General features: G+C 46.7%; 2 protein-coding genes across 7 annotated transcripts in view; one reads left to right on the top strand and one right to left on the bottom strand.

The window, feature by feature from the left end:
• LOC149340859 (cholinesterase-like) overlaps positions 1 to 27335 on the bottom strand; it is a 212420-nt gene that overhangs the window by 139604 nt on the left and 45481 nt on the right. For all 4 annotated transcript variants that reach the window (XM_089549776.1, XM_089549774.1, XM_089549777.1 and 1 more), the window contains one exon: positions 1764 to 1865. In XM_089549776.1, coding sequence (XP_089405902.1) covers positions 1764 to 1865 — 102 coding nt within the window. Of the gene's footprint in view, positions 1 to 1763; positions 1866 to 27335 lie in introns of those variants that run through there.
• Positions 19857 to 27335, top strand: part of LOC149340858 (uncharacterized) — a 164211-nt gene continuing 156732 nt past the window's right edge. For 2 of the 3 annotated variants that reach the window (XM_089549785.1, XM_089549784.1), the window contains exon 1: positions 19857 to 20555. In XM_089549785.1, the coding sequence (XP_089405911.1) occupies positions 20063 to 20555 (493 nt within the window). In that variant the 5' untranslated portion in view covers positions 19857 to 20062. The remainder of the gene's footprint in view (positions 20556 to 27335) is intronic. The other variant, XM_089549786.1, reaches the window with a different exon arrangement.

The raw sequence follows: 27335 nt of genomic DNA, 5'->3' as shown, positions 1-27335 counted from the left end.
AAAGCCACCCGCATATAATCTCGCCGGGTAAATTGGATATGTCGACCCAGCGCAAACATCAAGGCTTTCACGTCCGTCGTGCCTCCTCCCACGCAGATTCAGTCGGCGCTGAGATGAGAGTGAATCGTTTTGTCCTGTAGACATTCGACATCTTCGGCGCCGGGGAAACTTAGCAGCCGGGAGTCGTTGCGCGTGCCTTCGGGTGGGCTCCCTTTGGATTGCCTTGTTCTGGGGAGTGGTCACCGAGTGAAGACGAACCGCCACCTTGATCCAACGTGCAGCTTCGAGCCAGTGTGCAATGAACGACGCACCGGTGAATTCTAATTAGAAGCGGCAATAAGTTTGAGCAGCCGGTGACCGAGAGATCCCCAGGGCATGGACTTAAGGAGAAGTTTGCTTTAAAAATAGCGCAGCGAGCTTCATAAGCGGCGTGGCCGTTAAGCTTTCCTGGCCACTGCATTTGTCTCAAACATACAGCAGGAGTCTCTAGGCTTACCTAGCGGGAGGTATCCGGGCGCACCTGTACGTGCAGATTCTACAGTTTATGAAAGTAGCATTGACAGAGCGTTGGCTAAGGCTGTTCAAAGTCTTTATGAGCTGAAATATCCAAGGCGCGATAATTTTATGATATAACACCAAGCAGAATTTAAGCCCTAACTACTTCAGATATACTTATTTAATTCACCGCTACAATCACAGCTGGGTGCATGGTTCGTGCAGTCTTGTAAAATTATGGTTGATCAGAACATAATAGTTTAACGTTATTGTTGCGTTAGTTACAAAAAAAAAATCTGCACCTTACTAGGTGCGTTGCAAAACGACGGCTGTTAGCAACGTCCGATCAAAACGTAAAACTCAACAATCGAACACACGCCCGTCGTTTACACGCATGTTATATCTAGTGTCATACCGATAGTGCCGCAAGTCGCTCAAATTAGGACAGCTCCGAAACGCCGCTACAGCTAAAATGCGAATGGTTTTAAAAAAATGTAATAATGAACTATGTTTGTTTTGATGATCGCAGCAACTACAGGGTCGTTGCGAAAATTGGTATCTACTCGATGCTTCTCGGTGTCTTACTCATGATGGCTGCTTCTGTGGCCTATAGCCATTGGATCGCGGGCAGGGATGGCCTGACAACCACCAGTGGGTGTTACACAAAGAAAGAAACACCGTTTAAGCGATTTCTGTTGTGCCCATCCTGGTCCTGAAAGCATGAACAACGCAAACCTGGAATGACCTGTTTCCGTTCAGGACACAGCACTCTAGAGAAAAGCACACGATCAAGATTCACCTGAGAGTTTTCTCATCGCACCTAATACTTCCTAGACGAGTTTTCAAGTCCTCCACGTTGTTTTTACGCCTGTTTTTTTCAAGCAAGAACAAGATAAATCTGTTTTTAGTGCCTGTTTTTCTAAACTTGTTTGCTAAATAGATGGCGCTGCGAAATAAACTTAAAAAGGGCTCTTAATTGTTCCACTAACCATGACACTGGAAGTCCACCGGTACGTTCTTGTGGCCCAAACGTATTGTTTCCCACAGAGGCAGCTATGCTGTTTGACTTCGCCCTAATACAAACACGAGCATTAAAGAAACAGCTCCAAAATGGAAATTCGCTCTCTCTGTAGGGAAGCTCGTGAAGTCACTTTTTTTTTTTCTGAAGGTAACGTACGCTTGAATTTTCAGGCATCTCCTGCACGTTCTCAAATTATCGAACTATTCGCTGATATTAGTTTACAGAATGGGGTTTTTAGGCGCTTTACCTTTGGCCATTTCGCTTGGATGCAATCGACCCTCACGTCGATGCGAAGGTACGGTGCAGAGTGCAACGGCTCCCTTGCATCCGTGCGACTTTCCTGCGTGATCTGAAAATTACAAAAGAAGAGTTAGTGCTGCAAGCAAAACAGGGAAATGAATACGAAGTGAAAAGTAAAAGCTCTTGTTCGAACAGTGTTGCACAATAAAGCGGGAGCCATTACGTTGATCAAAAATAAGAGAAAGCTCCAGCCACGTGTACACCCCCGCAGCAGTCGGACAATTTGTGTAGTAATTTCTAAACATCAATAGTTGTTACAGTACAGCAGCAACATTTTGCGCGTTCCTAAATAGCGTGTATTTCGGGTTCACCACAGGACAAGGCGATGAACCCGTAGCAACTAACAAAGGTGAAAAGTGCAATAACGGGGTCTAGTTGGTCGTTCATTGTAGAACGCAAGAGGTGCACAAGTAACGGCATAGAAACGAAGCGCATACTTTCAAACGGTTTTATTACTCGGGGCGAGGCGCTTTTTATACTGCCGCGTATCATTGTAGCGTCCGTTAGTTCGCGCAAAGCCGCAGAAAAAGGGTGTTATCATTTTTGTTCGTGACGCGAGAAGCGACCGGTCTAATCTCGATTGTTCACAGCCATGAACAGCTGCATCTACGTGTTTCCAGATTACTCTAGATGATCTCGACCTGTTATCTCGAAGTTTCCTTGCCGGCTTTAAATTGAACGATGCCGCTAGCAGAGGACATTCGTAGTTCGACGACCGACGAGCACGCTTGTTGCTTACCCCGCCGCCGAGTGATTCAGTTCTTTTGTGGGCGCAAGTCAGCCCAAATAAAGAGCTTCGTTTCCAAGACTGGTTGGTGTCTCCCTGACTGCTGGACTGCCGTCACTACAACGTGACAATACCTAAACACGGAATGATAGCAAAATTTTTTTTTTTTTTAATTTGTCATGTAAACACACTGTGCTATTATTCTGTGTTCCTATATAGAAAGTGCCATACCCCGATTTAAAAAAAAAAAACTGTTGAAATGAGGCGCTTCGTTCATCTGTCATTCATTATGTATGTATTGCGTTCAAAGTATCAGGCTCGGTTTCTGTACAACAAAACTTCGAACTTTGTTATGCTTTTTGCTAATAAAGAAAAAGGTACAAAAATATCGAATTTTATAAGAAATCGAAAAAGAGGACGGTACTCCTCGTGAAAAGTTGCATATGTTTAAACTACTGGTGCCGCTCTTTTTCTAAGATAGAGGAGAGGCATCGGACAGAGGGTAAAAAACAAGATTGTATGCCTGTACAATGCTGGACCCGTATTTTAAGATTCTTATCAATTCACCCTGTGCTACAACCTTCTAAACAATTTCATTAAAATATTTTCACCATCACCTGCGTCGTTTTCAATGCTGCAAGAGCTGCAAGACATGATAAGTTCAAACCACTACGAGTACCTTTGGCACTGCTCTGCTCTGTGCAATGATAAAGTTGAAAAACGATGATGATTGTGATATATATATATATATATTTTTTTTTTATGGCGGAAGGGCATCTGTGGCGAAAGAGCGCCGTGGCACAAAGTACTTGCTTCTGCGGGTAAGGTCAAAGACCCATTTCCTACGCATTTCACACTGAATAAGGCCGGGCGCCAGATCAGGGCAAAACTTGCACCCATTGTATAACCGGTGGGTACCCGGCGGCACTGGGGATCGAACCCAGCACCTCCCGCATGCGAGGCGAATGCTCAGACCACTAGGCCACCGCTGCGGTCGAAATTAAAAAAAAAAACATATTGGTTTAGGTTGGTTTATGGGGTTTAACGTCCCAAAGCGACTAAGGCTATGAGAGACGCCGTAGTGGAGGGCTCCGGAAATCTTTTGGGTCAGCAGCCGAGCACCATAACCACTGAGCCACCGCGGCGGCAAAAAAACATTTTGAAGTGAAAAGAATTCTAATAGATTGGGAAAGGGGTAATCGTTTCAAAATGACCCGGAGTATTTAGGTAATAAATTCGACCAAATTCCTTCATCACACGAGGTCTAGTCTGCATGTGCGTTTGCTGCACGCTCGAATCTCTCACGTTCCTTCAGTTCCAAACTTTTCATACGTTGCGTAACTCCCATCGCCTTCTTTTTGTTTTGCCATTCGAGCAGCTAAAATTATCCGAAACGTCATTAATATCCATTTCCCGTGTCACTTTATTTTTTTCTCTTCTGAATTTCCCACGCGTTCACAGACCTCTCTCGAAGCGGCTTGTAAACCCCGGCTGCATGCTTGCCAGCCATTTCAGCCGAGGTTTGTGGTTCTTACGGCCCTCGCATACCTGCAGTGCGGAATACGTGGATGCACAAAGTTAGAAGCCACTGCCAGCTTCTACATGCCCGGTCGGCTTCCAGGAACACTGCCTCCGCTGTCGCATCTTTCCCCTGTTTCCTTCGCTACCCTGACGCGGCCGTCGCACTCTTAACATTCCCAGCCGTCCTTGGGCGCAAGAGGTCGCCACTGTGCACACCGCCGCGTGCCTGGTAGCTTGCCACTCGTCTCACCCGTTGTTCTAAATCCGATCGTCGCTCTTCGTCGGCGGGCGCAAGCTGCTACCCAGGCCACTATTTATCAGCTGACTCCTACTCTCCATTGCATTCGTTCTGCTGCTTGTATCCATTCTCGGCCTGTACACGCTCTCGCTAATGGACCGCGCTGCACGATTTAGTCACTTATAGCATCGCACGTGCAACACGTTCGCCCGGCTATATTCTACCTCAGGCTTCCCGACAGGCTGATGCGTGAGGAGCGCGTGGTTTAGCCCCAGAGCAGTATTTAAATTAACACAAAGCCAGCTGCAGTCGCTCGTGTTATTCTCGTGCACAACGAAGAACCGAAAGCAAGACAAATAGCGGTGTGTCCGGCTGCGTCTTTTATATAGATGTCACCCGCGGCAGCCGCTGTGGGAGGGGGGGAACAAAGCGGCAAAAGAAAGTAAGTTGCCTGCAGGGAAACCAAACATGCGTGCCTTCACAGGTCACACGCAGGCTGCAGCACGGAACACTGTTATCTTGCATGCCGGGGCCTTAAGCGGTTGCTCTTTCTAACAGTGCACATACTATCGGACAGACCGAACCTGAAACCACCAGGCTTCTTCGTGCAACGACAAAAATAGCTATAAAACTTTGCACACCGGAGTAACAATTTTTTTTTTGCCCGCATGTTTTCATTTCTTGATAGTAAGGACACACCCGTGATCTCGGCTCCTCTGCACGTATCTACTATTCAGTTACGCGCCTGCCGCGCCGCGGAAGACAATGCAAGCATCACAAAGTGCAGCGTCCTCTTGAGAATGCTACACGAACAAAACACGTCCGTCTCCTTGCTTCTGAGGTCGAATTAAATGTCCGTACTGCTACATCGTAATCAGACACGTTAGAAAAACCATTCATCCATGGCCATTCAACTCTTTCCGCGCGCTTTACATTTACTTTTTTTTTGTTTACACCCATGAATGCCTTAGTCGCTTGCCGACGTCTTCGCCAGTTCTGCCTGACAGCGGATTTGGACAAAAGTGCCCAGTGTATACGCAAAGAGGATTAAAAATGGCTTTCACGGAGCGAGAGTGTTCAGTGTAGTTGCGAAGGTTTTACTGAGTGTGATGGCGACATTGGAAAGTACTCTGGTTAGTTCCCAGCTTACGGGGTAGACATTAATAATTGGTAGGCGATCCGAAGTGAACTATAACAGTGGTGAATGGCCTGGTTAGGGATTGTTTTCTTCTTGGCGTGGTTAGGGATCGATACTTTTTTAAAAAGTGAAAGGATTTGGAAGGAGACCTTACAAGATGTTCAAAGCACTGACGCATTTTTTTGCGCACTACCCAGAAGCATCTGCGCTCGAAAACTGCTTGAGCAACGATTCTGTGGTGTTTTTCGGGGATATTGTCGCGGTCTGTTCGATAACTCTACTTACCGGATGAAGGCCTGCATGGCCAAAACAATGGGCAGGTCCCTAGGGTATATAAAATGGCGTTTAATGGGCGTTAATTTGGTTTGGTTTGGTTTGGTTTATGGGGTTTAACGTCCCAAAGCGACTAAGGCTATGAGAGACGCCGTAGTGGAGGGCTCCGGAAATTTCGACCACCTGGGGTTCTTTAACGTGCACTGACATCGCACAGTACACGGGCCTCGAATTTCTCCTCCAAAGAAATTCAACCGCCGCGGCCGGGATCGAACCCGCGTCTTTCGGGACAGCAGCCGAGCACCATAGCCACTGAGCCACCGCGGCGGCGGCGTTAATTTATGAAGTCAACAACAACATTGTATTTTTGTTATGACCTCAAGACTGCACGTGCGAACCTTTTTGCAGCAACTGTTGCGAACTTAGTCCGATTACGCTGCAAAGATATCAGTTAGCAGTGCGGCATGTCAGCAATCTTTTTGCTGAATACATAATTCCGCCTCCAATAACCATAATCCCTTTTCAAAGTATGACTGAAATAAAGGCCGTGGTGGTCTGGGAAACGTTAAGCGCTGGAAGAAAAAATTTAAGGCTGAAATTCTCCCACAGTATCTTCCATAATCAAACAGGCAATGATAAGCGCAACTATCTCTCGTAACCAATCTACACCTCGACTGGGCAAGACCAATCCAAAAAGGTGCGCGAACAGGACTGCAAAACGAATGCGTTTCCAAAATCATTTTTTTTTCTCCCTAAAACAGTGAAAGAGTGGAACTTGCTTCCAGCAGAATGTGATTCAGTATGCGATAACCATGATTTTTATTCTCGGCTGTATTCATGAGTGTAACATGTCTTCATTATTTTTTTTTCTATTACCTTGATGCTTACTCTGTTTTCGTGCGAGTTACTGTAGGAGTTACATCTTTCTAAGCATGTCTCCCTTGCGATAATGTCCCCGGGCGACGCAGGTATTCTCTAAGCAAATAAATAAATAAATAAATAAATAAATAAATAAATAAATAAACAAATAAATAAATAAATAAATAAATAAATAAATAAATAAATAAATAAATCCTATGTCGAGACGTCATTCTAGAGCACATGTTCAGTTACCAGGAACCCCGCTAGCTTCGCGCATAGAAGTGTCTACTATATAGCCTGCTAAAGTTTCTATTCGTTCCCTCGACATTTGCACAGCAAAGGAACGCAGCTCTTCGAACCGCGTGGCAGACTTGTCGAGGCGCCTTATAACACCAGCCCGTTGCCAACCATCAATCGCTAGACGTCTCACACGCCGAGAGTAACTGCATAGCGAGAAATGAACATTTATTCGCAAGCATGACGTGCGTCTTTGGATGCCACCATTCATACACATCCGCCGTCAGACGTTTATGGAATGTGCCTCTGGCGAAGGAATTTATTCATTTGCACCCAGGGAGCATTGTGTGGCTCTAACACTTCGTTTCATTAGCTTTTGGTTGTCGGTGGTACATGTCCTACTTCATGCCTTACCGCTGTCCCTACGTGCGTCTCCGTCGTCATTAAAACTATACACACCTAATAGTTAACGGCGACCGGACAACCACGCCCATAGAACCACCTGATTTGCTACTCCAGTCTGCTTTTGGATGTCAGTTATTTAAAGGTGCTTAAACTGAGAAGTTTCTCAGACAGCTGTCCAGCTTTCCTCTCCAACCGTGTAACTGCTCTTGACAAGACGTTATTGAATGTTTATTTGGTCCCAAATATTAATTGCTATTATCGTTTTGTTTGAATAAGTGAAGGCAGACACTGAAAAATGGAAGAAGGATACGGAGCAGGCTAGTAACCACCGGAAGAAAGGGCAATACGCTTAACTGGTATGCAGAAGGATAAAAGAAAGAGAGAAGTCAGACTGTGCGACCTGCCGGCACAAGCTGCGCGCATACACAGGAAAACAAGGCGCAGACAGCCACAAGAAGGGAAATGTAAAGAGGGAATGAAAATACTAAAAGTTATTTCAGTTGCAGAACGTGAAAGCAACGCCCTCAACGCGTCGACTGCATGGCTTGACTTCATGAGGCAGTTCCAGTTCGGGGCAGTCCACGAGCGGCTAGCTCCAGCATTGTGTTAAGATGTGTTAACTGCTCCGCCGAGGTACGCGGTCCTCCCTAAAAGCTGCGTTATGCACACTTCGTAGCGTGCTTAGACTACGACACTCTTCACATGGTGGGCAGACGTAGTCGAATGCTTACTTCATGGTTCGCACCTCACACGTTCACTTCAACCGGCCAGATTCCTCGTCATCAGGGTTATTTTGTGATAATTAGAAAACTGGGAACAGGTAATCATAATCGTTTCGAATTCTTTTCAATGCGGCTTTAAATTAGGGTAGTCAGCAAATGAAAAATACAACGCTCACAGTGAAGGAGCTGGAAATAAAAAGCAGGTGGTGTGGTCGCATCCTCTGCGGATTTTTCCTAACGACCGTGCCGATCACGTTAATAAATTTGCCTTCAGACCACGACCTCACTGACCACACTCGTACGGCGGCACAGACAGCTGACACCTGTGGACTGGCGCGCTTTCGGCCATGCGAGCGTTCTGAATAATAATACTGCAGTTTACGCCCGCTCTTTCGTATCTTCCACGATCAATACCCTTCATTACTGACGATGTGAACAGTCCAAACACGGCGTTAAATCACCCTGGCTTGTGCGGGCATATGTTTTCAAGGCACGTTCAACTAACGTGATGGATATCACCGCGCATCTCAGAAACTGTGCATCAGCGAAGATGTACAAAGTTTAATACGATCACATACGCAAAATCTGCCTTCTTAGCCAGCGTATTTACACGTACTCCTGCTTAACAACATATTTTCAACACATAATTATGCAGAATGCAAGATGAAGTAGAAAGATATGTCACCTTAGAGTCGATGTTGGCTATTGAAAACTCCTATCACCTATGGCATAAAGATTTCTTCACAGTGCCATATCGAATATTTAAGACTATACTAGATACTCCTATTTTGCTAAAGTCCATGGGAGGGAATAAAATGAAGAAAACATTCATCGTTCACCCCATGTCTTTAGGCTAATCACCAAAAGCAGATGCAATTTATCGGCATTGGCATCAACTATTCACTGTGTACTGCACGCAGTTCGAAGGTCAGATTGAAGCAAAGCGTTAACGATTCACGCATCCATAAAAACTCTCCCTGCTTTGCGACGTGCGGATAGCTCAAGCCAGCCATGCAGCAGCAACAAAGCTAGACAGAGTACGAAAAATAATAAGTAACGCGCCTCTCTTTTTGCATGCTATTTTCGAGCTTTTACGGATCTTGTGCGACTGTTTCGGTGTGGTCCGCAGCGCTGGGATGCAAGAACCTCAACCAGGGCGTTAACCGCGCCAGCTGTTCGTCGTTTAAGAAGCGTCGACTGGCAGCCGCCTTGGAGAGCAAAAGACGCTGCTTCTTATAGAACGTCTGTGAGATTTCCCTTTCTCTCTAGCTCTCCCCTCACGCGCATTTTCTTTTATTTAGTGCTCAGCGAGTGTTGAAAAATTTAGTTACCAGTATAGTTAGGAAACTAGCCGGGCTTGGTAATGTTGACAATGAAGAAACGGAAGGCGCAGTCACTGTCTCACTTCTCGGTGGACACCGCAACTGGGTTGCGAGAGTAGGAATGGAGGAGGGAATGAAAAAAATAAGAGAGAAAGAGGCACAGTAGCGGAACTCTTCGGATTGATTTCGATCACTCACGGATCTTTAATCTAAACTGGCATGGTACAGCACTCGGGCGCCATTTGCAGTTCGCCTCCATGGAAACGCGTCCATGGTTGGGATTTGAACCCTCAACCTCGTGCTCAGCTGCCGAACGTGCTGTCCACTGAGTCACCGCGGCCGCGATGTCAAAACGCGAGAAAATTGGTTCGGACGGAAGGGGGAGATGGAGCGGTTGTCTTACTTCTCTGCGGGCACTTCAACCGGGTCGTGAGAGAAGAGAGTGAAGAGGGAGTGAAAGAAGAAAAAGACGGAGAGGAAAGGCAGGTGGTAGTAGTAGTAGTAGTAGTAGTAGTAGTAGTAGTAGTAGTAGTAGTAGTAGTAGTAGTAGTAGCGGTGGTTTTTTATTTAAAAATAATAATAATAAAAAGGAACGAAAAGATTTTCGCTAGGCCCGCCATCTGCCATCGCTACGGGAAGCACCTGAGCTGGGACAGCGAAAATAAAGGGATAGCAGGCAGACTGGAGGAATGAAATGATGGGGAGGGGACAGGCAGAGAGGATAGGGCGGAGAGGTGTACAATAGAGAGAGGTTCACGGGAACGGTGTTCCGGGTCGCAACCTTGTGAAGAGGGACAGTGAAGGTCGAAAGTAAAAGGGAGCGAGTTAAGGCCGATGAAGTAAGGACCCAGGACGTCAGGCTGGGACATGTGTACTGCTAAGTCACAGCTCGTTGCGCAAGCGCGACGCCCAACTAGAACTCGAACAGTGCTTGGCAAACCTTCAGGACTGAATATCGATGTAGCCGCCGCTCAAGACACAAAATGACAGCGGGCGTTATCTGACGTGGTTTTTAGTGGCCTACCATACCGCAGCATAACGCTAGAGCGTGCAGCGTGAACCAACGCCTCGTTCAAACTTCGCGCTCTATCGATGATCGATGACGACGTGGTGCTTGTTAGCAGGATCTTCTGCCTGTATGGATAGCGACGACTTCCTTGTTTCGTGGTGTTGACTTCACCGCAGTGAGAATACGAAACACATAACTGCGAAAGTTAGCTTCACGGGGTCGCTTTCGTTGCAATGCAGAGCGCCATGTAAAATTCGTTTTTTTTTTTTTTTTTTTTTGAGGAACGGAAATGGCGCTGTGTCTGTCTTACATATCTCGGTGGACACCCGACCCTCACGTGTGAGAAGGGAGGAAGGTGGGAGTGAAAGAAGACAGAAAGAGGTGCCGTAGTGGAGGTCTCCGGGATAGTTTCGACCCCCGGGGGATCTTTAACGTGAACTGACATCGCACAGCACACGGGCGCCTTTGCGCTTCCCCTCCATCGAAACGCGGCCGCCGCGGCCGGTTTCGACCCAGGGAACTCCGGCTCAGTAGCCTGTTACGCTTTTCCCCAAACAGCCCGAGGATGTGGGTGGAATCCCGGCGGCGGAGGTCGCATTTCTATGGAGGCGAAACTGAAAAGGCGCACATGTGATGTGCGATGACAGCCCACGTTTAGATCCGCATGTGGTAAAAAATATTCCAGAGCCCTCCACTACGGCTCCTCTTTCTATATTCATTCTTTTACTCCTTTATCTCCGAGATCAAGGCGTGGTGCATGTGACCACAGAGAATCGATAGTTGCTGCGCCTTCACTTTCCTCAAGGCCATATTTATTTCTAGCCAGTTCCAATGCTATCGATGCTGACCCAATGTAACGCTAGGCTGAAGCGTCCGTGGCATAGCGAAGCAAGCGCTAGGCTGCGGCTGACACAGTTTCAAAGACGGGTCAGTTATCGAAGTGCGCATGATAACATTGGTACGTACTCTGCTAGGTCCTCACACTGTGCATTCAACTTTCGTTCTTTCTTTTTTTTTAAAAAAGCTATGCGAATACTAAACTCTTGAAACCAAATTTTCAGAAGCTAACGGATTACTCATTCTGAAACTGCTAGGCACGGCAGGAAAGCGTAATGTTTCGAAAACTGCTAGAAGTTCCTCAAGTAAAGCATTCTAAATGCAGTCGGAAAGGGTCGTCGCCTCCCTTGAGCAGATAGAGCAGGTAGACAAAGCGGGATCGTGAAGGAGAACTTTAACACCTTCGAAATTAATATAACAAATAGCCTGCAGTTGGGAATCTCAACATCATCAGCCAAACCCTGTCTTGTGCCCACTGCGGCCACCGTATCCCCGCAAACTTCTTTATCTCATCTGTCTATCGAACTTTCTGCTGGCCCCTGCTAAGCTTGCCTTCTCTTGGTAGTTAGACATATGCATGGTACTTACTGAGGTTTCTAGTTTTGGCTCTGGCAGCTTTGTCCGTTTATGCGCATTCCACACAAGTGTTCAAGACGATGACGTTCAAGCTCCAATTCAGCGGCAAGCCCAGCGTCGGTATAGTTGTGACTGGAGAATCCTGATTGGTCGAGAGGGTAGTGATGTAGCAAACTAGTTCTACTGAAAGTAGAAAAAGGTGGCCAAGCGGAATCGAACCGCTTTCCTTCGAGTCGGAAGTCGGGCACGCCACTGAGGGAAGTTCGTTCAGTGGGATAAATGGTTTGGTTTAACGTCCCAAAGCGACTCAGGCTATGAGAGACGCCGTGGTGGAGGGCTCCGAAAATTTCGACCACCCGGGGTTCTTTAACATGCACTGACATCGCACAGTACACGGGCCTCAAGAATTTTCCTCCAAAGAAATTCAACCACTGTGGCCGGGATCGAACCCGCGTAAATGGCGGCGCTTACATGAGCACCACAGCACACACAGCAGGCGAACTACAGTAAAGGAACACTTAGTTAATTAGTGTCACTAATTAGCGACACAATTAATATGGCCGATAATGTATAAGAAAGCAATATGTGATGGCAACAAGCGTGTCGATGTCTGCTAGAGGGTACTCCAAGAGACCTCCAAGCGACCGTGCACTTTAAACATTAATACACCTATATGGGAGTAAAAAGGGGAGTAAGCTCTCCTCTAGCGCACTCCCTTTTATATAAGGGAGTGCGCTTAGTCCCTTTTTGCTCCTTTCTGTTCAGAGTGTAAGGAAACCTCAGCGCTATCGCGTCACACTTCCAAGGTGAAAAATTAGGTGTCCCCCTAAAAGTTTAAAAACTTGAGGTATTATAGCTTTTACAACGGCTCTAAGAAAAGGTTTAAGTCAGCACCACAACGTCACCGTAGCAGCGGACGGAATAAGCGCAAATGAAGTGTTGACGCGCTCCGAATTCTGTCGCGTGCGACCGATAAACATGCACGGTGGTGCGCCCTGCGCGACACGCGACAGCCGCCGCCCCACAACCACGCGCGAAGCCACCGGCGTCCGCACCAGCCGTCAACCCTCTCGCACCTTCGCCGACACCCTCGGGTAATTTATCGCGAGGTTCCCAGGCCGTAAAACAAGTGCGGTGTCGCCGCAGGCCCCCCGCTACGACGCGAGACGGTTGACGTTAAGCGCCGCTCGAATGCGGCCGCCTCGTATACACCTTCCGTGTAATTCGTGTCAACCAGCCGCTGGGTAAAAATATACTCGCACTTCTGTTTCAACATCTTTTCGCACTTTTCATCAGAAAAGCGTAACGTGACGTTATTACGTACTACCTCACTTCTCCGTGGGCACCGCAACCACGCCTTGAGGGAAGGGAGGAAGTTGGGAGAAAAAGAAGAGGGAGGAGCCGAAGTGGAGGGCTCCGGAATAGTTTCGACCACCTGGGGACTTATAACGTGCACTCGTATCGTACAGAAGAAAGGCGTCTTTTACGTTTCGCCTCCATCGAAACGCGGCCGCTGCGGAAAGGTGCGAACCCGGATACTCATCAGTAGCTGAGCGGCGCTCTAACCGCTCAGTCACCGCGGCGGGTGCAGTTTGCGCTTCGCGTTAGCCTGCAAGTCGAGCCAAAGCCACTTTAGGTAACCAGAGGTGAAACTCACAAGGCCAAGTAAGACGAAAAGTGAGTTCAAAGTAAGTATAACTTCAAGTCAAGTAAGGGCAGCTTGAAAGTTGGGGCGCCGCTTTGAATCAGAATCAGTTTGTTTAAACGAACAAACAGTACATACACATATTTGTTAAATACAGGAGGAGGTCCCAAAGCCAAAGGCTGCACAGGGGACCTCCTGTTACACGCTTACAAAAAAATCACTATCTGCAAACAACAGCGGATAAAATTGAAACAGATTATAAAAATAATTAGCAAAACACGTGTAAAAGCAATAAGAGTCAACTGCAAACGAGACATAAGTAGGCTAAATGTACATAAATGCATAAATAGAGGAGAACAATTCAAGTGAGTGCTCCGTATTCTCTACGGAAAATAAAGAAAGAAAACAATTATTTCGATAGAAGAAAAATACCGAAACTACACTTGAAAGTATGTATGTTAGATGATTGCTTTATACTAAATGGTAATGAATTCCACAAAAATGAGAACTTAGAGAAACTTACTGAGAATTTGCCGTAGTTATCGGCTTCGGTAGTAAGAAATTGTTTTGGCATGAAAAGCGAGTGAAGAGAGAGAGAGAGAGAGAGAAAAGGACGGAGAGGCAGGGAGGTTAACCAGGCGATGCCCAGTTGGCTACCCTACACTTGGGGAGGGAAACAAAGGGGAAAAAATGGAAAAAGAGCGGCAATGAAACGATTTTTCTAAGTGTCCAGCGACCACCATGAAAAGCGAGTGAAACTTCGTCTAGGAAACCGGACACTATTAATTAACGGAATGGGAAGTGATCCTTTCGTGAACTTAAAGATGAGAATGCCAAGAGAATAATGAACCATGGATGAGACCCCTAGGTTTTTTATGAGCCTGCAGTAAGGGTGCAGCCCTGCATAAATAGTTGTTTACGGTAATAATGCGTATCGCTTGATTCTGTATGTGTTGCAGCGGTGATACGTGTGGGGACGTACTCCCCAGCTGCAACGCTTTTTCAGTGCACAAACGCGAACCACGTGCGAGTATTCCTAACGGGAAAGATATTTTGTAACTTTGGCACCTCAGTGGTTGAAATTAGCTGTTTTTTAGCCTTCTGATTGCCTTGTGGTTGTGCTGAGACTTCCGCTTTATTCAATGCAAATCTTCTGCTATTGGTCAGCGCGAGTGGGGTTAGCGCAAGCGTCTGTAACTCCTAAATTGTTTGCGCAGTAACGCGTCCACGTGTAAATGTTTTCGTGTCGTCAGTGCCAAGTTTGGGCAACTGCAGTATACTGCTATAGCGTGGCGATAACACGCACACCAACGAGGTCTTTGTGTCGGTGATGCGCTTCGGTTTACACATTGATTTTAATATCCACATGAAAAGGTAGGGTTGCGAAGCACTGCAGCATCGAAGTTATTGACTATGCCACTTAATTAGAATGCGATGTGCGATATCAGGGCACGTTAAAGTACCCCGAGTACTCTAAATTAATCCGGAGTCCTTGACTCTGGGGTCTCTTGGAGCCCATGTGTCGCTTCCGGACGTTAAACACCACAATTTACACTGTAAAATTTAATCAAATAAGTTGAATTAGCCTTTGCGAATTAGCCTTTCCGCAAATTTCCGCATTAGTTTTGCGCAAATGTAGGAAACTACGAATAAAGGGGAAAAAAGTGGATAACTTACATGTGCGCTTCATATTATTTGCTCCATTTCCTTCTAAAATATTTAAAAAAATGGTTTATTTTCAACTCGGTCTGGTGATGTATTTCGATAATGCCGCCTGTCTTATATTTTATTTTATTTATTTATTTATTTTATTTTATTATATGTGACCTTTTCCGCGATTAATAATCTCAGATTGTTCGGAAAGCGAGCACTACACTTATTTTGTTTTGGTGACAACTAGCCATCCATTGCCGCCGCGGTGGCTCAGTGGCTATGGTGCTCGGCTGCTGGCCCGAAAGACGCGGGTTCGATCCCGGCCGCGGCGGCTGAATTTCTTTGGAGGAGAAATTCGAGGCCCGTGTACTGTGCGATGTCAGTGCACTTTAAAGAACCCCAGGTGGTCGAAATTTCCGGAGCCCTCCACTACGGCGTCTCTCATAGCCTGAGTCGCTTTGGGACGTTAAACCCCATAAACCAACCAACCAACCAACTGTCGAAGTGAACTGAAATCGCGCTTATTCGAGAAAAGCGCTTAGTGTGACTTGATTAGAAACGTAGTTACCATCAGCTGCATTACTGTTTTCGTTGTACAATCGATTATGTATTTTTGATGACTGTAAGGAATCAATTCATGCCCCGCCTGGGCTGACGCAGCTGTTTCGACCTCGGGTGTAACGAATTGACTTCTGCAAGGCTTCTTATTGCAAATTCTTCAGCGCACGTACCAAACTATGCCCGCTGCAGCTATAATACAACAGGGAAAGTCATAGGATTAAGGGATGAAATTAAGTTACAAGAATACAAGACGACAGTGTGTGTATGTGTGTGCGCGTGCGTGCGTGTGTGTGCGGGGGGTGGGGGGTGGTCTATTAAACATTAATTTTTTTTTCAGCTCCGTTTCTTTTAGCTCTTTGCACCTTTTAACACTGGCACTAACTCTCTCGACAACGGCACCCCTCTGATGGAAATAAAATCTACGTTGGTGTGCCGTCCGGGGCTCCAAATTTACTTTGTCCGAACACCGGTCACTACATGAACTAAATGTACTCTAAGAGACAGTTGATGTTCCTCGACTGTCTCTCTGTGCATGCATTGCATACATGTGTTGTATGCAGCTGAAACTCCTTTGTGTGACATCTTATTTTTAACGCGATAGCGTTATCGCTCTCGTTGTGCAGAAAATCCGACGTCGTTGGCGTCGTCGTTATGAGCGAGAAATCCCCGGAGAAGCAACCTAGGTTGGGCCACCAAGGTCACATGATCATTTGACGTCATCACAACCTGCCCACCGGATTGTGAGCAAACTGACCAGCGTGGCAGATGGAAGTGAAGTTTGTAGTTGTTCGCGAGAGCTTACTCGCAAAGAGCGACCTGGGTCGCACCAGCCCCACTAGCCACCGGTTGCAGCACCTGCCATCGCAGGGCAGTGGCGCATCGTTTGATATCTGCACAACTACGCCAGTAGTGGTATGAGTACTCCCATGGATCGGTGAGTGTAAAGTAGATAATGACAGATTCCGCATATACCACGTCATACTTTTAAAGTGTCCTCTACAACTTTAGTGCCAAAGCACTATTCCAGACGTATCAACCCCGAAGCAGAATCTTCTCTTGTGCACAGCGCACTGTCTTGTCCAACCCCGAGCGAGAATCTTGTCTTGTCTTGCGGTTCGAATCAACCCGAGCTTACCCGAGTGCGCGACGCTCCCCTGATCTTACCCGAGCTTGCCTGAGTCAGGCAAGCTCTATTTTGTTCAGAGGGGCGTCGCGCAGGCTGCATCCAATGGGCGGCAGGTGGCAGGTGTCAGTTAAATTAATGATTGGCAGCGAGAGGTTGCTCCGGAAGAGCAACATGGGTCGCAGAATCCCTACCGGTGGCTGTGATAGAAACAGCCATATCCTAGTGCAGTGGCGCATCGCTTAACCGCTGCGCCACTGCGCTGGTAGTGGTATGAGGACTTGCCGCGATCTATGAATGTTAAGCAGAGAAGGATCAAGTCTGCATATACTGTATGGTCATTAACCCACTAAAGCTTTTAAGGCGGTGATTAAGTGTCCCCTGCTTTAGCACGTGTACACGATTTAACAATGTTAAACCCCTACCACTTTTTCTTTGCAACAAACATCGCCATAGACGTTGTTATCTTTACGGATCCCTCCCGTTTGGAGGACCAGACACGGCGGCAGTGACTTGCCGGGCGCGTAATCATTGCGCACTTGCCAACTTTGCGAAGACCCAGATGAATCGAGAGTCTCAATCCACAACGCACCGATTTTGTTTTAAAAATTCCTGGCTCACTTTACTCGTGACTGCCGGAACAATCACTCATCCATAACAAGTTTGTTCTTCCGCTCAAAGCGCTGTATGGCCCCTCGGCACCCATACAGGCACACTCCATCTCATTTCCCTCTTTAAACTATACCGAAATCTAGAAAGAAACTCTCACACTTTGCGCTTTTTTTAAGGCGTAGAAATGATAGCTTTGGTTGTACATTACCCCTGCCCTTCCCCATAATGGATGTGCCCACTCACATTTGCAAGTGCTCCCAGACCACTTCCCGTAGGTCCCTATAGGTCCCTAAGCGTCCCGTGGAGTCCCGTAGGGCTCGGCCTAAAAAGAGACATTTTCTCCTCCAAGAGAAGGCGGGAGCTGTCAGTGACAACATACCTGGGCAATGTGACTCAACCTGCAAATCGATCCTGCAGTTAGCTTCGAGAAACCCAATAGGAACACCTCCGGCACTGCTCCGCGACTCTTCCGGTCACACGCGAAGCGCTACAGGAGTTTCGACATGCTCCGCACGCTAATGCGAAAGCCCACATTCCACATAACTAGGTTTTAATGCGGAAGGACATATCTACTCGTTCGCATGAGTATCGACATAAATGCCGATACTCATGTTATCTGTCTGGGCTCCTACCGGTTCGCAGTGGAGCATTCGGGGAGAAACAACGCGGCTTGCATCCACATCAATCAGTTATCGGTTGTAATTTTGCTTCTCCAGCATTTTGCAATACGGGGCACGGGATCAGGAATTGCCCGAGATTACTGTGCCATGAACAAGTACCTATTTTGTTCCTGCAACTGTCTGTTGTTTAAATAACGCGCATTCATGCAAGCTTCACGCAGTTATTGCTTGCATGCATGGATGTCACATCACGAATATTTTTGGCAAACTCGAATTGCTCACACCCCCACACTAGAAGTGACGAGTATCCGCACGACATTAAAGAATACTCTATTGTTACAAAAGTGGTCGCAACGGTTGGCAGGTGCTATTGTTTTTAAATAGCGGCACGTTTATACGTCATTTTCCTCCTGACTCATATGGCCCTCCGGCTGAGAATTAAGGCTCACACGTATTTAAATATGTGCGAACATTTGTCGCTTTGAGGTCAACTTTATTTCATTTGATTTATTCCATGCATTCATGAGAACATTAGGGATGAGAGAATGAGCTGCGCTTTATCTGCATTCTGATTGTATTGTATTCGTTTGTCGTTGGTGCTGTTGTATGCACTAGTAGCAACCATTACTGGTCAACGTTTCCTATTTCCCCGCCTTTAATGACGTCACACCGTTTCGACCAATGGCGAGTTTTGTAACGCCGCCACCTTTTGGGCGACGCCGGTTTTTCGTGTCGATGAGCCAGTATATGGTACTTTCGCATTAAAACCATGCTTATCCATTTGATATACAGCGGTGATTGCGTATTTTAGCAAGCGCGTTGTTAAGCGTTGCCGAGACTGGAATGGCTAATTTTTTTTCTTACGTCGCCAACCTAACTGACTATTGCTAATAAGAGCTTCAGCATCTTATCTCCTGATTTGTTAAATCGCAACCTTCACTATACTTGTACAGCCACAGTGGACCGTTATAACTCGCATTCGTATATTAAAATCTCTATCTCTTTGGACTTGTAACCGGTCTCATGTTGCGCCTGGATCTTTCGAATGTAGCCTCTAAGGGTGCACGTATTAGTATATATCGGAAGCTATACTACGAAGCAAATATTCCTTATTGTCGATAAATCGCGGAGTGGCGAGCGGCAGTGGCCTAAGCCTGGGGCTTGAACGCCCTTGCTGCAGCTTTTGTTTTGTCTTACCTTTTTCCTTTTCGGAACGAAACACAAGACGCCATATATATTAAAGAAGCATTTTTTTTGTCAGTACCAAATGAGGACAGCACCTTGTAGCTAGACTAGCGCAGAATTCTGCCCAGGTTAATTATGTTCTTATAGTGTAACGCGTCGGGGCGCTGATGCTGGCAGAAAAGCTTCCGTTTCAGAGTACAGCTGTTGAACAGCGGGATTTGGGAGCACAGCACTAAACAAGCAGGGCTGACCACACTCTTTTACCCTTTCTGTGCATAAAATGTCTGCAAACTCTCATTCGTCGTAAATCGGTTCGAATGTCTAGTCTTTTCATGAGAGCGTACTTCACTGTCGTTGCTAGTGTTCAATGCGGCGGTCAGGAAAAGTTCAAGTGACGAGACCAGTGCGCTGTCTGTACGTATGGCTCGTGCCTGCGACTTCAGACTGCGCAGTTGTGAGTTTGAACAGGCATTCAACGCTAGAATTACGCCGCTAGTGGACTACGCGCATTTTTGCTGTAAATCAAGTATCAAGAGTGCACCCCGAAGACGCCAGATGGTCAGTAACGCCTGGCCCGAAGTCAGCCTGAGAAAGCAGCAGGAGACAGAGAGGGCCGAGAGAGAACCCACGCTCGGACGGACGGCTCTCCAACCCCCCGCCGCCTCGTCCGATTAACGGAGAAAATCCTTCGGCGGCTTCCCGCGAGGCGGCAGCGCCGCCGCGACCGCGCCGCCGCACCACGTGACTCCGCCTACGGCGCTTTGCGCGCGCCGTTGGAACACGGAACACCGCGCGCCTCGCGAGCACGCGGCACTGCGCGTCATCAACCCGACAGGCCTCGTGGCGCGCCGTCCGACTCCCTGCGCTCCGACGGACCAAGGCGCCCGCTCCAATTCGACATCAAGCGCGCGCTCTCTTGCTCTTCACCGAGGAACAACGGTGAGCTCCAGTCGGCCCACCAAGCTGGGAGAGGACGGTGCCATGAACGGTGCGTTCCAGCCTAGGGCTGCTTCGCTCGCGTCACAGCGCCTGCAACAGCCGCAACCGCCGTCGGCGCAGCAGGGCGGCCCCGTGGCGACCGACGACGTCCAGCGGCGTCCCAAGTGCGCCCGCTGCCGCAACCACGGCTTCCGGATCCTGGTGCGAGGCCACAAGCGCCGCTGCCGCTACAAGGACTGCGTGTGCCCCAAGTGCATGCTGATCGCCGAGCGCCAGCGCGTGATGGCGGCCCAAGTGGCGCTGCGCCGGTCGCAGGCCCAGGACGAGGCCCTGGGCCTGGTGCCGGTGGCGATGCCGCCTAGAGTCGCGCTGCACGACGCCGGCGGGGACTCGGCCACGGCCGCCCAGGGGCCCTCCTCGTCGCGGGCCCAGCATCGCCTGGCCGCTTCGCCGCTGGGGAACGCCTCCGCGGCGCAGACCGCCGCCGCTGCCGCCGCCTTCAGGGCGCTCGCCACGGCCGCGCCGGCATCCTCTGGTGAGGCTTTGTTCCACAGCGAGAGTGTTCCTTATTCCACAGCGAGTGTTTAGCTGTGATCCGTCGGTGTCGGAAACGTTGCTCTCATCTTTAGAGGCGCTGTCAATCATTCGAAGGTAAGCGTGCGCCGTACGAAAGGCCAAGCTGTACTACGGATGCGTATGCTGTCTTGCACATGCGACCATGACAGCTGATGAATTAGGTCCCAAGTTGCACAACTTGGAAATCAGGTACGTCCCAAAGATTCCTTATTCCTGCACAGATTTCAACCACCTGATAGTGTTTCTTTCACTCAACTCCTGGTGAAAGGAGTAAATCGCTGTACGGAACTCTATCATGCTGACAGTGACGCAGTTCGCATACGAAGCTGTTTGCTATCTTAGCTACGCATATGCTCTTGCTGACAACACAAAAATCAACATGGCAATGGGCCCGCAGCCAACGCACAATAGCGGTCGAGGTGTTATCCGCAGAATTTTTCCTGTATGTTTACTTTTCCTACATGCCACACTTTAACGTACCGCGGCAAATGAAACGGAAGCACATTGATGTGTCGCAGCATGTCATTTGTTGCGGCGCGGCCATTGGTGTTATTAGCTCACTCTTTTCCAGGCTGCCACAAGCAGCAATAGGTATAAGCGTGCTGGTCACGTATTTAAATTGAATTCGTTATTTTCAACTCGAGGCTGAAGGCCCCCAGGCGAAAAAGCTGTTTTATGACAGCTTGAAAAGTACCTTGGGGTCTATACAAGGCAGCAGTGGTCACAGAATAAATTACAGTGCAAGTTCACTTCTTCAAATAAACTTTGAAATAAATCAAGAATACATTAATTAACAAAACAATAGTTTACATAAAAATTCTAAGCAAGCGTTTGCTTTAATCCACAATGAAGACTGCAAAACATTGCGAAATTCATATGTGTCAATCTGACTCTAATCTTGAACATGGTCATTGCACACAGGTAGGTAGGTTACAAAATACTGCCGCAAATGCTTTTTATTGAAGGTCTCAAAAATATTTTTCACTCTTTTCATAAATTATATGAAATGGAAGCAGGTATTATAGGGGCTGACAAAGATAATCAGTACGCCGGTGGGCTTGTCACGGCTGCGAGTACGACCGTCGCTTTCTTTTTTGCTTAAACTTGCGAAGCACTTTAAAAATGTTTGAAGGGCATCATCTGCAAAAAATAAATTATGTATTAGACGAAATTGTAGACAATGTTTTATTTTTATTATTTTATATTTGACTACTTAGCGCAGTACGAGCGTGCTAATCGCTTGAATTGACGAAGTATCGATGTCGCAGTGAACAATTTCCATTTGGAGTGCTCTTCAAATAAAAAGCAAGCGGAAGTCATCATAGTGACACCTTGGACAGCAACTGGGTTCCATAAAATAGATCTTCCGCAGGCAGCGCGCCAAGCGTCGCATCACTTTGACTCACCAGTGGCTGACTTAGAAAAGGGGATGAGGTAAAGGAGGGAATTTCTTTACAGTGGTCTGTCGCGAAGTATGTCCACCGTCATTTTTGTGTGATAGCAACAAGAGCAGTCATAAAATGTTCCCATATGGCTCCGGATGCAAGATCTAGTTTATTCTAGAGTTTGTGATGTGCATCACGCTGTCATCTTTCATAGCGACAATTCAAAGAGAGGCAGGCAGCACATTTCTGGGTACTTTATGGATACGGGAGAGAGAACCTTTCTCTCTCACACACTCTCTCGTTTTTGAACAACGCTAGCTTTTTCGGGCTAGAACGATAATTCTTCGTACGAATAGCTAACTTGACATTTTATTTTCTTAGCAAACCTGCCGTGGCTATCTTCTGTACATGACTTGAAAAGTAGAGAGGTAGGGCGAAGGTCGCACCGTCGAGCATGACTAAATCGTTGGCATTCATTCAAAAGTGCCAGAGATTAACTGGAACGCGTTACGCAGAATTACAGTGAATAGAATGGCTTCTGCAACTGCAATTATTGTCGTTAGCGGTTAACTTTTCTGCGATTAATCACTTATGCATAAATATCTTATCGTATAGCAAAGCTAACTGTTTGAAAGAGATCGAAGTAAAGATGGTCAACGCTACTCAGCCGTTTAGAAGTTTTCTTATTCACACTTCGAAACACGGCGCGATTTATCACGCTGGTTCGGATCTCTTGCCCCAGGCATTACAGGTGAAATTACTGTACTTCTTGCTGGATTATTGTCGTATCTGATAGAGACAGTCCGTATGCACCACTTCGTTATTTTTTATTGACATGGAGATACTGAGTAAAGCAGATGGACGTTTCGGAACAGCAGGTGTGGCATGATGCCATGAACTGACAAAGCGCGGAAATACCACAAGGGCGAGTGATTCGAGAAGTATGAAACAGCTGCTTGCTTCATATTGCCGCAGTAACAGTAATGCGGCACAGGAACGAAAATGGTCAGGCTCTTTGCTGTGCCAAGTATGTGTGGGCGTTACCGCTCCCGCTTTGTGCTATGAATATTCTCTTACATATACCCAACAATTGTGGACAACAGTATTTTTGAACGGGAAAGAGTTCAGAAGTCCAAATTTTTCGTACATTGTGAGATTTCACTTTAACAATCAATATATGTGCAGGTCTCCCGTCGGCAGGCTTGAATTTCTTGCTGTCAACGTTTTTGCTATCGTGCGTTCCCCATTCGTTTTCCATGGCAGTCTTAACTGTTCGATGCAAGCGATGGAAATATTATAAAAGAAAGCTTTTGCTACGTATCGGAAGAACAGACCATCACCTTCAATATTTCTATACCGGAACCTTACAGTTTTCCAATTTTCAAAATTTTTGTACAAGTATGTTGTACATGATTATTCTTCGCTCTCTTGCCTCCGCTCTCTGCGTCTTCCGTCTTTCAGTGACGTACTTGGTTACAGTCACGCTATCTCCGCCAACACAGAGCGCGCACGTGACGGCATGTCATTATCACTGACGTCATACACCTTCCACATCACCATGATCCGTCTCGTTACTTCTCTTCTGCTGGTGAAGCTCGCACACTGTCTTAGTTGGAACCGCGCCATCTTGTTTTGGCGCCTTTTCATGTCCTAGTGATCTTGCTCAGTGTAGCACAGTTCGAAGTAGTGGCATGTCGCACTTGCTGATCCATTTGGGCCCACCCATAAGGGTCACGAAGTATGTGCTTTAGGCGATAACGCGTAACTGTCACTTCCGCTGTCTCCAAAACGGATCTATTTGTTTCCCGTGACTGTATCATTCACAAGAACTGGCAACTCGCATCTATGAAGTTTGTTGGTGTCTTTATTTTACCCATTTACTCAAGCGTTTTTAAGAATCTCAAAGCCCACATGCTGAAATTTCATGGACAGACGTTTTCCCCAATGAATGATTTCGTGCTTTGAATGATGGATGAGAACAGCGTTAAGATCACGGAGAAGATGTGAAAAAACATCTTCATCAGGGTACCGACAGCGCAGTGAGCGTGTTGCAAACGCCATCTGCTATAGTATTAGTGTGTTATACTGGCCTAAATCTTAATCCCGTGTTTACAGCCCTACAGTATACGATCGAAACGCTGAAACACTTCCGCTCTTAGCAACAGCGCAGGTAGAAATGCTATAAATGAGCAGCAGACATCTAGGCTGCTTGACGTTTATTTCCAGCAGCTGTGTTGTCGCATTGCGAAAATAAACTCCGATCTCTAAAAATCTTCTCTGACGGTCCCATTTCTCTGGGTCCTTTGAGTGGTGAACTCGAAATTATCATTTTACGCGGCCCTCATGTCGTTCTGTTTTTCCTTATGAAGAAATCCTGCTCAAACAACTCAGCCAGAAGCTCCTCCGTGAAGTATGTCCTTCCCTTTGGAGCCTCCGCATTTGACATGTTCAACATTCTTGGTCAAAAGTTTTGAATGTTGGAAAATTGCAAGGCACGTTTATGGAAATATTGAAGGTGATAGTTCATTCTTCCGCTGCATAACAAATCCTTTCTTTTATAGTTTTTCCATCGCTCGCACCGGGCAGTTAAGACTGTCATAGAAATCCAATGGGGAACGCTTTTGACGATAGCAAAAACGTTGATAGCAAAAAAAAAAAAAAAAAATCCAAGCCTTTGTTTATTTACATAAATAAATATTTAAATACATAAATATATTGATGTTTATAGTGAAACCATTCAATATACGAAAAAAAATGGCGTACATAAACTCTTTTTCGTTAAAAAATGCTTTTGTTCAGAATTATTGGGTGTGTTACAGAAATGTGTGCTCCGTCGTACAAAACTTTTATGAAGAGTAAAGCCGGCTATCTTGTTAAAAATTTTAATCTATTCTAATTTCCTCTACAGTTCATGTCTTGAAACCGTTCTTCTGCTGACCATTATTTCTGACGATTCCTTTTCTATCTCTGTATACGTGCAGTAATTATTTGTGCCTTAAGGCGGCCTGACAGGCTACGACGTGCTCCATACTGGAGAATTCAAAGGACTCATTTCGACCGCGTGGGATTGTCCAACGTTTACAGTCATGGCCAGCGTAATCGCATAGCCGTGTTTGGCACTGAAGCCAGTACTGAAATTCGGTCATAATGTTAGTGCATAGCAACAGGAGCACAACTTTTCACCCGTTCACCTTTCGGAGTGGATCGATACGCATACGATATTTATTACCGAAACTGTCAATATTCATTTAGTGGCAAACAAATATGCTGAAGCCGATTTTAAAGCACCAAGTTATCACAGCTTGGCACACACTACAGTGCAAATATCACATTCAAATACCATATCTTTTTTTTACGTCATTCTGTTTTCCATGTCGGCTTTCAATATTGTTTCTCACAATGAAAGCAGCTAGCAGCTGCCTAGCGGCAAGCTGCTTTACTGATAGCTCAAAGTCATGAACTTACCGTCCAAACACCCATTTTTACCGCCACGTCTGGGGCACAAAAACCAGCACGTTGACACTGAAACACGGAAGTTGTTCGCAACCTCCCTGACCGCCTTTCTCGGAAGATTGTCCCGTGCGGAATGCACTCCTCGAGACCAAACTGTACAACTTACCCGCAAATGCTGAATTCTGTCGGGTGCGACAGAGAATTCCGCATAGCATTAACACGGCACAGATAATGTCTTAGAAGAAGCACACCGAGACTACAGGTTCCACGAAGCACCGACGCTGCTAACAAAATACCTTAGAAACGACGCTTAGATTGCACACTCATCATCATCATCATCAGCCTGACTACACCCACTGCAGGGCAAAGGCCTCTCCCATGTCTCTCCAATTAACCCTGTCCTTTGTCAGTTGCCGCCACTGTATCCCCGCAAACTTCTTAATCTCATCCGCCCACCTAACTTTCTGCCGTCCCCTGCTACGTTTGCTTTCTCTTGGAATCCACTCCGTTACCCTTAGGACCAGCGGTTATCTTGCCTTCGCATTACATGCCCTGCCCAAGCCCATTTCTTCCTCTTGATTTCAACTAAGATGTCATTAACCCGCGTTTGTTCCCTCAGCCACTCCGCCCGCTTTCGATCTCTTAACGTTACACCTATCATTTTCCTTTCCATAGCTCGCTGCGTTGTTCTTAACTTAAGCTGAACCCTCTTTGTTAGCCTCCACGTTTCTGCCCCATAGGTGAGTACCGGTAGGATACAGCTGTTGTGTACTTTTCTCTTCAGGGATATTGGTAAGCTACCATTCATGATCTGAGAGAACCTGCCATATGCGCTCCACCCCATTCTTATTCTTCTAGTTATTTCCCTCTCATGATCCGGATCTGCGGTCACTACCTGCCCTAAGTAGACATATTCTCTTACTACTTCCAGCACCTCGCTACCAATGGCGAACTGCTGTTCCCTTGCTAGGCTGTTGAACATTACTTTGGTTTTTGCATGTTAATTCTTAGCCCCACCGTTCTGCTCTGCCTGTCTAACTGATTGATCATGCTTTGCAGTTCTTGTCCTGAGTGGCTTAGCAAGGCAATGTCATCAGCGAATCGCAAATTACTCAGGTATTCTCCATTAACTCTTATCCCCAACTGTTCCCATTCCAGACCCCGGAATACCTCCTGTAAGCAGGCAGTGAAGAGCATTGGCGAGATCGTGTCTCCCTGCCTGACACCTTTCCGTATTGGAATTTTATTGCTGACTTTATGGAGAACTATAGTAGCTGTGCAATCGTTATAAATATCTTCCAATATTTTCACATAGCACTCTTCTACACCCGGATTCCGCAATGCCTGCATGACAGCTGAGGTTTCCACTGAGTCAAATGCTTTCTCGTAATCAATGAAGGCTATATATAGGGGTTGGTTATATTCTGCGCATTTCTCTATCACCTGATTGATAGTGTGAATGTGATCTATTGTCGAGTATCCTTTACGAAAGCCTGCCTGATCATTTGGTTGACTAAAGTCCAAGGTTGTCCTGACTCTATTAGCGACTACCTTAGTAGATACCTTGTAGGCAACGGACAATAAGCTGATTGATCTGTAATTCTTCAAGTCCTTGACGTCTCCTTTCTTATGAATTAAGATAATGTTAGCGTTCTTCCAAGCTTCTGGTACTCTCGAGGTCACAAGGCATTGCGTATACAGGGTGGCTAGTTTTTGTAGCACAATCTCTCCTCCGTCCTTCAACAAATCTGCTGTTACCTGATCCTCACCAGCTGCTTTCCCTATTTGCATTGCCCCTAAGGCTTTCTTTACTTCCTCCTTCGTTACTGGCAGGATGTCCCATTGCTGTGCTCGACTGCCTCCCTCAGTAACTTGATGATTAGATTCGCTACTGTATAGAT

This window comes from Amblyomma mixtum, chromosome 6 (genome assembly GCF_055824585.1).
Source record: "Amblyomma mixtum isolate Tamu chromosome 6, ASM5582458v1, whole genome shotgun sequence".
Lineage (NCBI taxonomy): Eukaryota > Metazoa > Arthropoda > Arachnida > Ixodida > Ixodidae > Amblyomma > Amblyomma mixtum.
Note: the sequence above shows the minus strand (reverse complement) of the source record. Positions and strands in the feature narration are given on the sequence as shown.